The following is a 13,978-nucleotide window of genomic DNA, read 5'->3' on the forward strand; positions in this document are numbered from 1 at the left end:
CTTTGGCCCTGATGACACCGGTTCTGTCTTTAATCAGGGGCTGATGACCTCCTCCGGTTTCTTTTATGTCAGCAGCTCCTTTGGCGTCAAGGCTTCGATTAAAGTTGAACTGCTTCGCTCATCTTGTCCTTTGGTCCTTGATGGAATCTTTGACTGGAGTGCCGACATGCTACAGTTGAGCCTATGCCGGTTCTCCGGTATCTTTACCTTAGAGCTCCGGCACCTTTGCCTTACTCCTATGTTTCCCGTACTCCGGCATACCCCTCCTGGTATACCGGTTTGTACTAACTTAGCACATTTCTCATTCAACTTTGAGTATCCGGTTTAATCTTTAATCCGGTACACAAATGTTTTATCATGGCATATTTTCTAACGTCTAGGCCTACCGGGGGCCATCCCCCGACATTAGTCCCCGAAGCTGGTGCGGTCCGGCGGATCTTTCCGACGGTCCACGCCAGGTTCCTATCTCAAACGTATCGGATTAATCCTTCGGATTTCAATTTAAACTTAGCCGGTGCCTTACCGAACTCATCAAACCAACTCCGGCTTCTTCTTGCCGATTTCTTTGTCATTAAACTCTTCTCGACGGAATCGAAAATAACTCGAGAACCGTACTCGTCAGTGACATGCGCACTGTAATTGACATGGCAGTGTCAGGGGTCAAATCCCTCGTCTCCCGCGCACATTTGATGTGCCGCACTAGATCTGTGTGGCCCTCTGTGTGGCCGGTTTCAAAAACGCATGTATCTGGATGTCGCGTGGCGGCCCACTAGCAGAAGAGGCGCGTGCCGAGCGGTTTCCGGCCTGTTAACCTCCTAGCTATTTAAAGGGTGGCGGTTCCTCGTACTCTTCACCGCACCCATCTTCGCCATTTCCAATCTCCTGCGCTCCCTGTGCTTTGAGCTCCTGCGCCGCCGCCCGTCATCAAGACCACTTTCTCCGGCAAAGTTCTGCGGGGAGTGCCCTGCGCTGCTCAGGTTTCCTTCTTCGCCAAGCTCCCGCTTCGTCATCCTCTCTCCTCTATGAGGAACACTGCCTCCCGACGTCCAGCGCCACCGCTCGCCGCCGTCGCCCCTTTCTTCGGTGTTCTCTCGGTTCAACGTCTCGGGGATCCTCCGCTGCCCATCTAAGGTTAGTATGGCTTGATCTGGTCCCTTCCCATCTCACTGCTCTTCGCTGGCGCGGTAGATTTATTTACCTCCTTTTTCTTTTCATTTTTTCTTATGTCTAGATCTTCACAAGCGAGTAGATCCGGGGAAAGTTGTTAGGTAGTTCCAAACTCTTAGAGAAAATGTCCTCCAAAGAATCCGGTGGGGAGCTTTCCGGTAGCACCCAATTTAGTGAATGTCCTGAGATCTCTCTAGGTGAAGAGCAAGCCGTAGAGCAAGAAGCCGATGGGCTCGAGGAGGATCTTTCCCGGATGGAGGAGGAAGCCGGTGGGCCGGACGAAGAAACCGGTGGGCTGGGTGAAGAAGCCGGCACCTCGGATCAAGGTGCCGGTGTAAACCTCGCAGTTTACACTCGCGGAGCCTGGAAGGGCTCTGATGTGAGTTAGGCGAAAATCGACTGGTTATACCGGTCCTGGAGGATACCGGAAGAGGTATTCTGTCGGATTCCTGGCAAGGAGCGCGAGCCTACGCCCGAGCCAGGTGAAGTAGTTGTCTTTACCGCCCATTTTGAGCGCGGTCTAGGCCTTCCGGAGTCGGACTTTTTCCGGCGCTTCCTTGATTTTTATGAACTTCAACCCCACCATCTTCCCGACAATGCCATTTTTTTACCTTTCCTCTTTTGTTTCCTTCATGGAAGGGTTCGTTGGTCTCTCTCCTACCGTTGAGACCTTCGCTCGCTTCTATAACCTCCGGATCAATTCGATCCAGGACCCGAAGCTCCCGCTCCCCAAACCAATTTTGCAGTGCGGGGCGTGCATACTCACGCCCCGCCAGGGGAGCACCTACTACAAGTTTACCGGCTTGGAATCCTGCCGGGCCTGGCAAGAAACCTTCTTTTATGTGAGGAATTTCGGTTCCTCTGATTTTATCAATCTTCCGGCGTATCTCCCCGGCGCACCCTCCAGAGCCAACTGGCGTTTCAACCCCAGGGAGGACCATGATGAAACGAACCGGATCGTCCAGTATATGGAGGAGCTCAACGACACCACCGACATCAGCTCCGACGATATTGTGCGCGCGTTCGTCTCGCGCCGGGTTCTACCCTTGCAGCGTCGCGCGCATAAGATAAGCCAAATGACCGGAAGGAAGGATCCCACGAGGATCACAACCTTCCCCCTACACAAATCTGACGTGTTCCTCAAGGATTTGTAAGACTAAGATGCCGGCTGACTGGAAATGGGGCATGCAGCCTTTCAGCCACCGACACCCACCAACGTCCCAAGTAAGATCTTGGGGCTCCCGGAATATAGTTTCCGGGATGCTGAAAGCCGTTATTTAACTTGTTTTGCCCTTGTACTGCAGGACTTCCCCCGCATCCTTGCCGAGGAACCGGAATCCTTCGCCCCCAACCGCCTTCGCGAAGACGACGAGGATCCGGATCCCTATACCGTCGGCAACATACACAAGATGGGTCCGACGCACTCCAGGCGCCCTGGTAACATTCCTGCTCCTCGCCCTTCAAGAAACCGGGCCAACGCTTCCGACAGCGATGATGATGATTGTATTACGCTTGAGGTACTTAATCCGCTTTCCTTATCTTATGTTCTTCTGTGACGCCGGTTTCAGCTGACCGGGACCCCCAGGTGCTGGAGCATATGACTCCACTGGCTGCTGAGGTTGGGGATCCTCCGGCTCCTCGAGTCCGGAAGACTCCGGGCCCCGATGCCGGTCCAAGCGCCGAGCCAGCTCCCAAGCGCCGGAAGATGCCCGGCTCCGGGCCGGAGAGGAAGAAGAGGAAGAATGAGATCCCGGTCGCCTCCAGGTAAACTTTACCAACACATCTTTCCGGTTTGAATCTTACTTCTGATACTTCTTGCAGCCAACTTATATTTTTAAACTTTCTGGCCTACTCTTGAACTCACCAGGAGCGCGCCCGGAATGAGGTCGGAGGCTCCCAAGGACACCGGCAGGGCCCAACATCCTCCTCATCAAAGCCCGGCACACTCTGGTGCCGGCAAAACTCTTTCCTCCCCTCGGGGAGGTAAAACAAGTTCGGGGAGCGCTGCCTCTAAACGGAAACATCAGCGCGCGGAGGAGGAATTTTCTTCCCCTCTAGAGTTTGAAGATACCGGCGCTAGCAACATGGGCGCCGGCTCAGAAGAAACCGGGCAGTCGGAACCTTTGGTTCCGCCCGTCCTTGAGAAAACCAAGCAAGCATCAACCGCTTCCCCCGACAAGGCCTCTTCTTCTGCACCGCCACCACCCTCTTCACCGGCCAAGGGCGCTACTGCGCCACCGCCGGCATCTGCCACCAAGCCTCCTCCTGCTCCCTGAAAGAGTTCCTGGAAGGGCGCTGAGGTTACCTCCGAGCAGCTCTATGTTGCTGTCAGAGCTGCGGCGGCTCCACCCACCAGCTCCCAGGCCCAAGCCCTCGTTCTGCATGCCGGGCGCGCTGCCATCACCGCCAGCGAGAAGGTCTCAGCGCATCTGGGCCGGATTGTTGAGCTTAACTGCGGCGACACCAACCTGGGCGCGCTCCAACGTTACGTGGACAAGTGGAACCTCTCCGACCTTACCGATGCCACTCTTGGTGTCGGCAAGGATAAGAAGGTGATGACCGATCCGCGCAGCCCCCTGAACACGGTGCAGCACCTGGGCCGGCTCAAGCATGTCGTAAAGGAGTTCGACAACGCCTGGCACGATGCCAACAACAACGTGCTGGTAAGCTTCTTACCGGAACTTGAACTTTTTTTTTCATACCGAGGTACTTAGAGCGAAACTGCTCAGAAAAAACCGGCATAGCTAGTCCCCGAGTTTCGGGTTAAGAATGCAGTACTTAGCGCGAAACTCAAAAAACCGGCATAGCTAGTCCCCGAGTTTCGGGTTAAGCACGCAGTACTTAGCGCGAAACTCAAAAAACCGACTTTGCTAGTCCCCGAGTTTCGGGTTAAGCACGCAGTATTTAGCGCGAAACTCAGAAAATCGGCACAGCTAGTCCCCGAGTTTCGGGTTAAGCACGCAGTACTTAGCGCGAAACTCAAAAAACCGGCATAGCTAGTCCTCGAGTTTCGGGTTAAGCACGCAGTACTTAGCGCGAAACTCAAAAAACCGGCATAGCTAGTCCCCGAGTTTAGCTACCACCAGCCTCGTAGTTGTGCGCCATGGATTCGACGATGGCTAGGGTTGGGCGGAGACGACGGTGGCTAGGGTTGGGCGAAGACGGTGGTGTCGACGGGGTTAATGTAGCCAAACCGGCTGAATGTACAAGGATGTCGCCTAGAGGAGGTGAATAGGTGGGTTGTAAAACTTCTACTTGAGGGCTTAACAAGGGGGAATAAAACTACGGTTTACTTGTTAAGCACAAAACCTACAAACTAGGAATTGTCTATGTGTACCAACAACCTATGCTAAGCATGATAAGCAATAAGGTGATAGCAAACTAGATATAGAACATCAAGCACGAGGCTATCACGATGTATCCTAAAGTTGACACCCTTGTGGGTGCTACTCTCTGTTGGAGCGGTGTGGAGGCACGAGACACTCCAATAAGCCGCTAGGGCCACCGTATTCTCCTCGAGCTTTTCCCACCAAAGGGAAAGCCTCGATCCACTAAGGGACCCTCGAGGGTGGTCACCGAACCCGTCCAAGCTTGGGGCAAACTCCCAAGCATCAAGCTTGAGGCAAACTCCACGACGTCGGCTCTCAAGTACAAGGCCACAAAGGCTACAACACGCCACACACAAGGCCACAAAGGCTCGAAGGCCCTACAAGGGAAACAAACGCCACAAAGGCGACAAGGCCACAAAGGCTACCACGCCACAAAGGCGACAAGGCCTCGAAGGCAACAACACCACTAAGGTCAACAAGCCAACCCTAGAGGGAACTCACACGAGACCGAAACCCCGGAAAGAACCCAAACTGATGCACCTAATGCAATGACTAAGAACACCACCAAGATGTCCAAGTCCTTCTCTACCAAATTTCAACAAAGCTACAAAAGCTATTGAGTAAATAAGGGAGGAAGAACAAATAGTAGGAGGAACACGAAATTACTCCAAGATCTAGATCTAGCAAGATCCCCTCACAAGGAGGGAAATCACTTGGTGGAACACTAGATTTAGATCTCCTCTCTCCTTTCTCAAAAAGATGCAAGAAGTAGTGGAGGGATCAAGAGGAGGATCAAGTTGTTCTAGGTCAACAATAGAGGAGAGATAATAGATGGGAAGAACTAACTAGGACGGAGGTGGGAGAAAGGTATATATAGGGGCTCCACAAATATAGCTGTTGAGCAGAAAAAAGATTAGATTCGCGACCTAAATTAGTACTACCGTTTGTCGAAACGGTACTACCTCTTATGTAAAAAGAGGTAAAAAACAGACACAAAGTTGACCTACCGGATTTGGGACCAGTAGTACCGGTTGTGTCCAAATCCAAGCAAACAGCAGAAGAGAAGAGAGAGGAACAGCAGTGCAGCGTCGCATGGCAGCAGGTGGGGCCAGCTCGCAGTGCAGAATGCAAGAGAGCAGCAGCACTGAGCGCGTGCGGAGGCGAGCGCACCCGGGCAGGAGATTCCCTGCAGGTCAACGCTCCACCAATCGAGCGGAGCGAGCGGAAAGCTCGTCCACGCGGACAGCGAGCGGAGCTGGGCCGGTGGCCGTGGCCCAGGCGCGGGGCGGTGCAGCGTGCGGGTAGGCCGGCGTGGGGTGGCCCAGCGTGCATGGGTGTGGCGGCCTGCTGTGGGATGAAGAAAAGGGAACCGGGCCGGCCGGTACTTCCGGGCCCGGTGCCAACCCTTCCGGGTTTGCAGATGACCTGCCGGTACTGAGCCAAATGCATATCTTGAGCTAGAAAACTCTAATCGAGGTGGAAAAAAATTTTCTAGAAAGAGAACGACGAGAGCTACCTTCACACATGGTGAAAAGATGTAAAATAGTGGAGGATGATTTTCTTATGAATTTAGAGGTGCAACCTCTCAATACGGTAAACCGGGAAAATCATCCAACTCGAACACGCAACATGAGATGCATCCGGAATACGTTTTCGATGAGCTAGAGCTTGTAATGATAATGAACACAATAGCTAAAACATCTCATGGATAAGAACCAACAACAACCAAGAAACATAATGCGACCAACTATCCTACCGAGAACACAAACCTTGTCCTTGCGCATTTCACTCGAACCGGCAAGCTCCATCTTCACCCCTCTTCAACAATGTACACATGCCACCATATTAATCCAACATACACGCCACCGTCTTCATCCATATCCTACGCCGTCTTCATCCCTCTTCGTCTTCTACACCGTCTTCATCTCTCTTCGACACCGTCTTCATCCATCTTCTTCATTGCACTCGATCTTCTTCATCTTACAACCTTGAGACCAACATATGGCTCAAGCATTGCCTATGGACACGACCTAAGAGAGAATCTCAATACAATCATTAGTCCATATGGATTGTCATCAATTACCAAAACCACATATGGGGCTCCATGTCCTTTCACCGGCCAACATTGATGCCACGCGGGGAGTTAGGTCGCCGCCGCGTGGGCGTTCGTATTCTCTTTGTTCTACTTGCCACCTCGGTTTCCGGCGACGTGTCTTTAAAAATGCGGTCGGCGCCATGTCTCGCTGACGGTCGGGGCCCGCGGGCGTTTTCCTACGTGGCTCGAGGGGCCGGCGCGCCCGTTCGGCACCCCGCGCGAAGGGACAGGCACGGCGTTGTCGGTGGTTTTATTAGGCTCGAAACGACAACGGCGCTTTATTGAGCGTGTCGGTGTGAGCCCAATTTTTCTGCCGGCCCCCAAATTACTATCGGAGGCGCTATTAGGCTCGCGGGTGGAGATGCTCTAAGGGTGTGTTCGGTTTGAGAACCAAGTGAAATGTAATGCCATGGTTCCATTCCGAAAGAATGTGTTGGTTCAATTCTTGTGTTCAGTTTGAGCTAGAATATGAAATGGGTTGGTTCAATTTTGTGTTTGGTTGGAGAGTGGAATGTAACAGATTCTGGGAATAGAAGATGTGAACATACGTGGGATGCGAAAGTTATGAGAGAATAGAGTAGTTGAGTGAGTGTAGGTGGCTTTAGTATAGAGGAATGGGAAAATTCCACCAATTTTGAGAAATTGGTGCGTTCTGGATCTGAAGGGAACATCCTCTTTTGAGGAATCACCTCATTCCGTTCCATTTCCAACTGAACACCGAAATAAGATCTAGGTGCGGAACCATCCCATTATATTCCACTTGGTAACACCAACCGAACACCCTATAGGAACGCATCTAACTAGAAGCCCCTAACTTCTGGCTCCCATTTCTTTCCTTTCGTACACACTGCAATGTGGCATGCTCCGCAGGATCCAAATTCTCTACAACAATATCAAAGGTTTTTTTTCCGAGCAAGTTGATCCAAATTCTCTAAAAATAAAATTACTTAAGAAAGTAGATGCTCTAAAAATGAAGAGTAATATTTTCTTCAGATAATTTCACGTATCGGCTAAGCATCAAATTCAGGTAGTACAACAAACGTAGAAAGGTCGAAGAAACACTTCACAAGGCATCAGAACTTTCACACACACAGGACCCCAGGAAAAGAAAATTGCAACGAAGATAAGTCTTATCGGTGCAATTCCTGCTATTGCTCTGTGAAAAGCTTTAAACTATTATCGTCCCTCAACTGTTGTAAGAGTCCTCCTATCCACAGAATCATGAATGTAGCCTCGTTTCTTTGCCATCTTATTTCTGTGAGAAAAATACAGCGGCTTATCAGGTGTTGCAGTTGGTGTGCTTCTACTCTCCAAGACTGACACAACCGTTGACATGGCTGGCCTAGCATCCGGGTCATCCTGAACACACAAGAGCCCAACATGGATGCAACACAAAACCTCTTTAGTCGAGCAGCTCTCGAGAATAGATGGATCCACCAGATCTTTTGACAAACCTTCTCTCCATTGACTCCATGACTGAACAATTCAAATAAAAGTTGAAGTCATGCGGTCAAGGCATACCAGGCACTGGTAATAATCAGTCGTAATCTTACATATATTATAAGGTTGGGGAACTCCTTGGTGTTCTCGGTTGAGCTAATCCTTAGACCAGTAACAGTTTCCAAGACCAATACCCCAAAACTGTAGACATCAGACTTAACAGAAAAGAGGCCTTCCATCGCATATTCCGGAGACATATAACCGCTGGATAAATCATATCATCAAATAGACTTGTATTTTTGGATTGAGTTAACATGTATTACTTTGATGAACTGCACATACAGGATAGTAGTTAGTACTTACTATGTTCCGACAACTCGGTTAGTATTCGCTTGTTGTTCATCTCCACCAAAGATTCTTGCCATGCCAAAATCAGATATCTTGGGATTCATATCTCCATCTAGCAAAATGTTGCTTGTTTTGAGATCCCTATGAATTATCATCAGTCTTGAATCTTGATGGAGGTAGAGTAATCCTCTAGCAACTCCTTTTATTATATTAAACCGTGTCGTCCAATCAAGAATTAGCTTATTTTCATAATCTGCAAGAATGGTATTTGAGTTAATACAAGATGTGGCATCAAATGCATTTGACTGATTCATTTATGATCAGAACATACTAAAAATAAAGGTGTCCAAGCTTTTGTTTGGCAGATACTCATAAATAAGTAACTTTTCATCGCCCTGCACACAATAACAAACAAGCCTGACAAGGTTTCTATGTTGCAGTTTAGCAATTACGACTACTTCATTCCTGAACTCTATCGCCCCCTGCCCAGAACCTCTACTCAGCCTTTTAACAGCAACTTCCTTGTCTCCATGTAAGAGCCCCTGGATTATTGCAACAAGTAGAAAATAAGGTTATAACATACTCCGTACTTGCGATTAGGGACACTGTAGAGTTTATGTTTACCTTGTAAACTTTGCCAAAGCCACCTTGTCCAAGTAACTTGGACAGAGAGAAGTTGTCCGTTGCAGCGACTATTTCCTCAAAGCTAATAAATGGAACTTCACAAGTTTCGTCTCCGAGTCCGTCAGTAATACTCAAATCCCACACTTTCAGACGTCCTTTCTCGTCATGTTTGCCTAAGAGAAACATCAACTTTGTTGTCTTCAAAAAGCCACAATATGCGTCTTCCAAATTGTTTCAAAAATTAAATCAATGTACTACCTTTAAACCTGTGGAACCATACAACGCATGCCAATAAAAGTAGCAGCAACAGACTTGCTGAAATTGCTGGTACAACTTTTACTATGATGCTCATTCGCCCTTTGCCTGAAAAGAACAAGTTCATCAATTACGAGATTCGATTTATCATATATCATTACTTTAGCAGTTTTTTATAACTGAATTACAAGAGTATCAGGAGTAACGTATAGTTAAGTTAATTGCATCATTAGATAGTAGTATAAGACGAACTATATATCTATATAGCACGTGCGCTCGCGTGAATATTCGCGACTTAAGACTTTGGACGTTTGGTGACAGAGTGGCTAGCAAACTAGCAAAAAAATAATTAATTTCATCATTAGTGTTTTAGATGTGCACTTGGGTTCACTACCAGTATCAGCATTTTGGCATATATTGCTTTCACTAATCTTCAGTCACCTTAAATTTCTTGTAATCTCAGTAAATTTTCTAAATGTTTTAGATGCATGTTTTGATGATGTAGTAGTACATAACTAAATACTCACGTGGCACTTCCGTATCCTTGAATTTACATTAGTTGTTTGAATTCTAGGGGCGAGACTGGAAAAAGTATTATTAACTATGTTGCTCCCTAAGCACTTTAAAGAGCATCATTTGAAAATAATTATATTGTTATTTGAAATTTGCACTAGTTTCTACTGGTTATTTTGTGTTGTGCAGTTATGGAATAGTGCAAGTTTCTGTACATAGTGTGTGCAACTTATGTAATTGATTTCCTGGTTCCCTATTCTTTTTCTTTATCTATAAGGACAACCCCACTCCAGGATTTTTTTACATTCTAGTTAATATTTCTTATTTAGCGTTTTTATTTTATTTTTTGTGATCTGGTTTTTATTTCTTTTTCTATCATGGTTTATCTACTCTAGCAAGAAAGAGATGGGAATAAAACATATTTTCTGATGTTGGTTAAAGATTTATGAGAAGTATGTTCCAAAAATCAAGCTTCGTATTCCCAGCCAGAAAGTAATTTTGAGCTGTTAATTTTTGAGCATATGTCGCAGGTTATTATCTAACTTTTTTTAGTTGAATACTTCTCGATCTGAGCGACAGAAGATTTTCTAAAAAATCGATCTTTACCTGCTGTTCTATTTTGACAGATTTCTGCCACTATTTGCATTTGCCTCTTAATTTCTTTCTTTTTGAGTTCTTTTGAGAGAAAGAGCTTTTTGAAGAAGTTGCTACAGTATCTAATGTTTTAATGGATGTTTGATATATTCTACGTCCATGGTGAAATAACGGATCAATGGCTCACTAACCGAGTAGATCCCTTATATCTAAAAACCCATACGGATGTATCCCAATAAAACCTCAGTGAAAAACAAACAAATAGCAAAGACAACAGCAACTGGATGCAAAATCAAAGGCTACTGCAAAACTGGCCGCTTTCAGGCAACTGACCATTAGACCCCGTCATATTCATATGAGATGTATACTACAAACACCAAAAAATTGACTACAGGATAGGGATAGGACATAATAATTAAATAATCTGCATACTGAAAGCATAGTCCTTTAACTAACATGTTTGGCATCCGAAAACTAATCGGAAAATATATTGGAAAAACATGTCCACTGTAGTCCCTTGGCGCGAGCGGAAATTGAGTTGCCAGAGTCATTTTGCTTTGGGCCCTGGCATAACTTTCTTTTTTCTTTTCCGGATTATTACATGCACCAATGGATGTTGATCATGTGTACCCTCCATTGATTTTGCTCCATGGAGCCAAAGTGCCAGCAACTCACAAGTTATTAACCAGTTAAAGGCAACGAATTGTTCTTCACAAAAAAAAAAGGCAACGAATTGTTATGCTCTTCTTCTTATGTTAACATAGAAAATCCTGGACCGGAACATTCATGAACATAAACAAGAGCAATAGAAAGAAGATTATACTTGACAAGCCTGCAAGACGGAGATACAGGTCTTCGTTGCCGATGTCGCCACCCTTCGCCACATCAATCAGCTCCCCAGTCCACATCAGGCACCTTGTTGTATCCCCATCAATGTTACTAGTGCTTAGATTAGCATAAGCATACGCTAGACATGAGCAATTTCTGCTGCACTCTGCTGTGCATTCATCAAAGCTTTTGTTCCACAGGCGTAGGAATTTGTCTGGCACCTTCATTGCCGGCAAGGTCAAGAAACCGTCTCCTCCACCACACTCTAGTGCCTCCTTCCGCCGGCAACCTTGAGAAAAATTGCCTGTGACCCACTCTGTTTTGTTAATAGGGTCAAATCCATCAAGGCACTTGCATGCGGGAATTGCAACTGAGTTGTCGCAGTAGCCATATGCACCACAGTACCCATAGAAATTGCACCGGTAAGCTGGCCAGGGTGTTATGGGGGTCCAATCTGTCAAACTGGTATTCCATCTCAACAGCACCATCTTTCCGGAGTAGTCAATCTTGTACAATATCCTGGAGGAGCCATCTGATAGCCCAAATGTTGCATAGGACTCACCGTCAGTACCCTTGTAAATCGTCATATACAAAAGTGAACTAACGGTCTGGAGGCCCATGTTGGAGTATACATAGCCTGTCCATACTGCAGCACGCCAGTATGGCACTGACCCATCCCAGACAAAATACTGTAGGGGGCTGTTAAGGTCATTCCCACCAGAGAACCTGCCTTTTGATGGGTCTTCAGGGCCTTTCCAGGAGACCATCCGCCATGGTTGACGCGTCTTGTGGGTCGTCCGCATAGGCATGCCAGCAAGCACAGTGTCACTTGGGTTTTCAAAGCTCTGCCATAACATGGCACCATCTGAAGATAGCACTACAAGGTTGCCATTGTTGAGAAGTTTGACTGATGAGTTGCTGCCAGTGACCGTGTTTGTGATCCAGAGTATGTGCTGACCACTGCTTTCAGATAACACAAGGGTGGAGTTGTCGGTCATACCAAGCATCGCAGATGAAGCATCGGTGATCGGGTTATCACGGTTGGCAACCCAGACGACGGTGTGCACGGGGATGTCGTTGAACCATATGCCAACATACGTATTTTGAGTTGAATTTGAGGGGGAAAAGAAGCCTAAGGCGAACGAACCTTGGTCAGATGTGAGAGTTTTGCCAGGAGTGAGTCTCATTCCAGGGGCAAGAACACTGACAGGTGTGCAGAGAAGCACAGACCTGAAGGGCCAGGAAATCAGCAGCAAGATGATGATGCAGTGGACAAGAAGCAGATGCATGCTTACCGCAAAGGCCATAAGATTGGGTGGAGAAGATGGAGAGAAATTTACGTTGAACAAAAACTAACCTTCCAGTCTAATCCTGTCGATCGAGAGAGAGAGAGAGAGAGAGAGAGAAAGAGAAGTGTGAACAGATCACTGTTTTTCAATACTGCGTGATTGAAGTGGTGGAATGGTTCCTACTACTATCACTATCGGCCTATGAAAAGTCGGACTGGAAAATACCAGGAAAGTGACAAGCTGACTATCAGACCAAGCAAGCAGTGAATAGCAGAAAAATACTTATGAAACAATTTATTTACTTCTAACTTTAGGGATATTAGCAGTATATATGTATCTAGATTATATTGGACGGTTACTAATTTCCTAGGAACGTATGAATTTTGCAGAAGAGGATAATATAATTATAACAAATTACAAAAAATACCAAACACTCATAGCCTTGTTTCAACAGTACAATCAAGATTCAAGCCCCCAATCTGAACAAGATACAAAAAGACTGAAAGATTGTGGCTGCATTTGGCAGTGCGTTTAATTATTATATTCCCAATTGACGGTGCCATTTTTCGTATTTTACAGTTTGTCTACCTGGTTTTGAAATGCTTCAGAGAAAATAAATTTGATGTCTGGCTAACAGACAAATACGAATTGTACCTTTGTAAAACACTACTAATTCTACCTTCAAGGTAACACAACATCTGTGACTAATTGTCGGATTGCATCATTACCACTCTGCCAAGATCTGTGACCAACTATGTGATGAGTGTAAAATTTCAGTTTGGTTATTTGGGCGGTAGGCAGATCATAATATGGTTTTCCAACAGGGTGTCAACTTGTCACAACTACTGTTCCGTAGAGCTTACAAAATAAGTTTCAGCACAGCACAGTTCAACAACTGGAAACTGAGCCAACATGATGTCACAATTGTTTATCACATTGGATTAGTTGCACACCCAAACATCATTAGAAATATTCTTCATTGGCAAACACTATTCCTAGTCTTGAGCCACAACTAAAGCTCAACATCGCAATCCAAAAGAACAACATCCAGTAAAGAGGTAGTAATGCATGCCATATTATCTTGAGAAGAAAAACATATTGAACATTAGTTCATTACTCAAAAGCCAATTAAATCACTCTGGGATCATGATTCCGTTGTGATGGACATATTGGCTCAGCAATGTTTCATGATTTCAAATGGTCAAAACGCCCGCCATATCATTTTTCTCACAATTTGTATAAAGATGAGCATGCTAGTAAAAAGCCAAAAACCGGAACATGTGGGAACAGAAAAGACGAAATATAATGAATTCGCTGCAATGAATTCCTCAATCTTGAATTGGTATCTCCTATGCATCTAACAAATCTAGAATGCAGCAAGATTGGCAGGCAACGGGGAAGATCATACATTAGTCTTAGTACTAGTGTTATAGATGCGCAACCTGTTCCTTTTTCTCATAATATCGAATAGTTATGATCTGTCGATCTCAAATATT

General features: G+C 46.3%; 1 protein-coding gene across 2 annotated transcripts; it reads right to left on the bottom strand.

Annotated features, from left to right (window-relative positions):
* Window positions 1-7,538: 7,538 nt before the first annotated feature.
* Window positions 7,539-12,617, bottom strand: LOC127300320 (G-type lectin S-receptor-like serine/threonine-protein kinase B120). Of its 2 annotated transcripts, XM_071820048.1 has the most exons (8): window positions 12,489-12,614; window positions 11,189-12,423; window positions 9,262-9,366; window positions 9,004-9,176; window positions 8,711-8,921; window positions 8,395-8,632; window positions 8,145-8,295; window positions 7,539-8,067 (listed from the first exon to the last, which is right to left on the bottom strand). In XM_071820048.1, the coding sequence occupies exons 2-8, from the start codon at window positions 12,378-12,380 to the stop codon at window positions 7,768-7,770; spliced, it is 2,370 nt and encodes a 789-aa protein (XP_071676149.1). In that variant the 5' UTR covers window positions 12,381-12,423; window positions 12,489-12,614; the 3' UTR covers window positions 7,539-7,767. The 2 variants fall into 2 exon arrangements, with proteins under 2 accessions (XP_071676149.1, XP_051186378.1); XM_051330418.2 differs by having other exon boundaries at window positions 11,189-12,617.
* Window positions 12,618-13,978: the final 1,361 nt, after the last annotated feature.

Source organism: Lolium perenne, chromosome 5 (assembly GCF_019359855.2).
Source record: "Lolium perenne isolate Kyuss_39 chromosome 5, Kyuss_2.0, whole genome shotgun sequence".
NCBI lineage: Eukaryota > Viridiplantae > Streptophyta > Magnoliopsida > Poales > Poaceae > Lolium > Lolium perenne.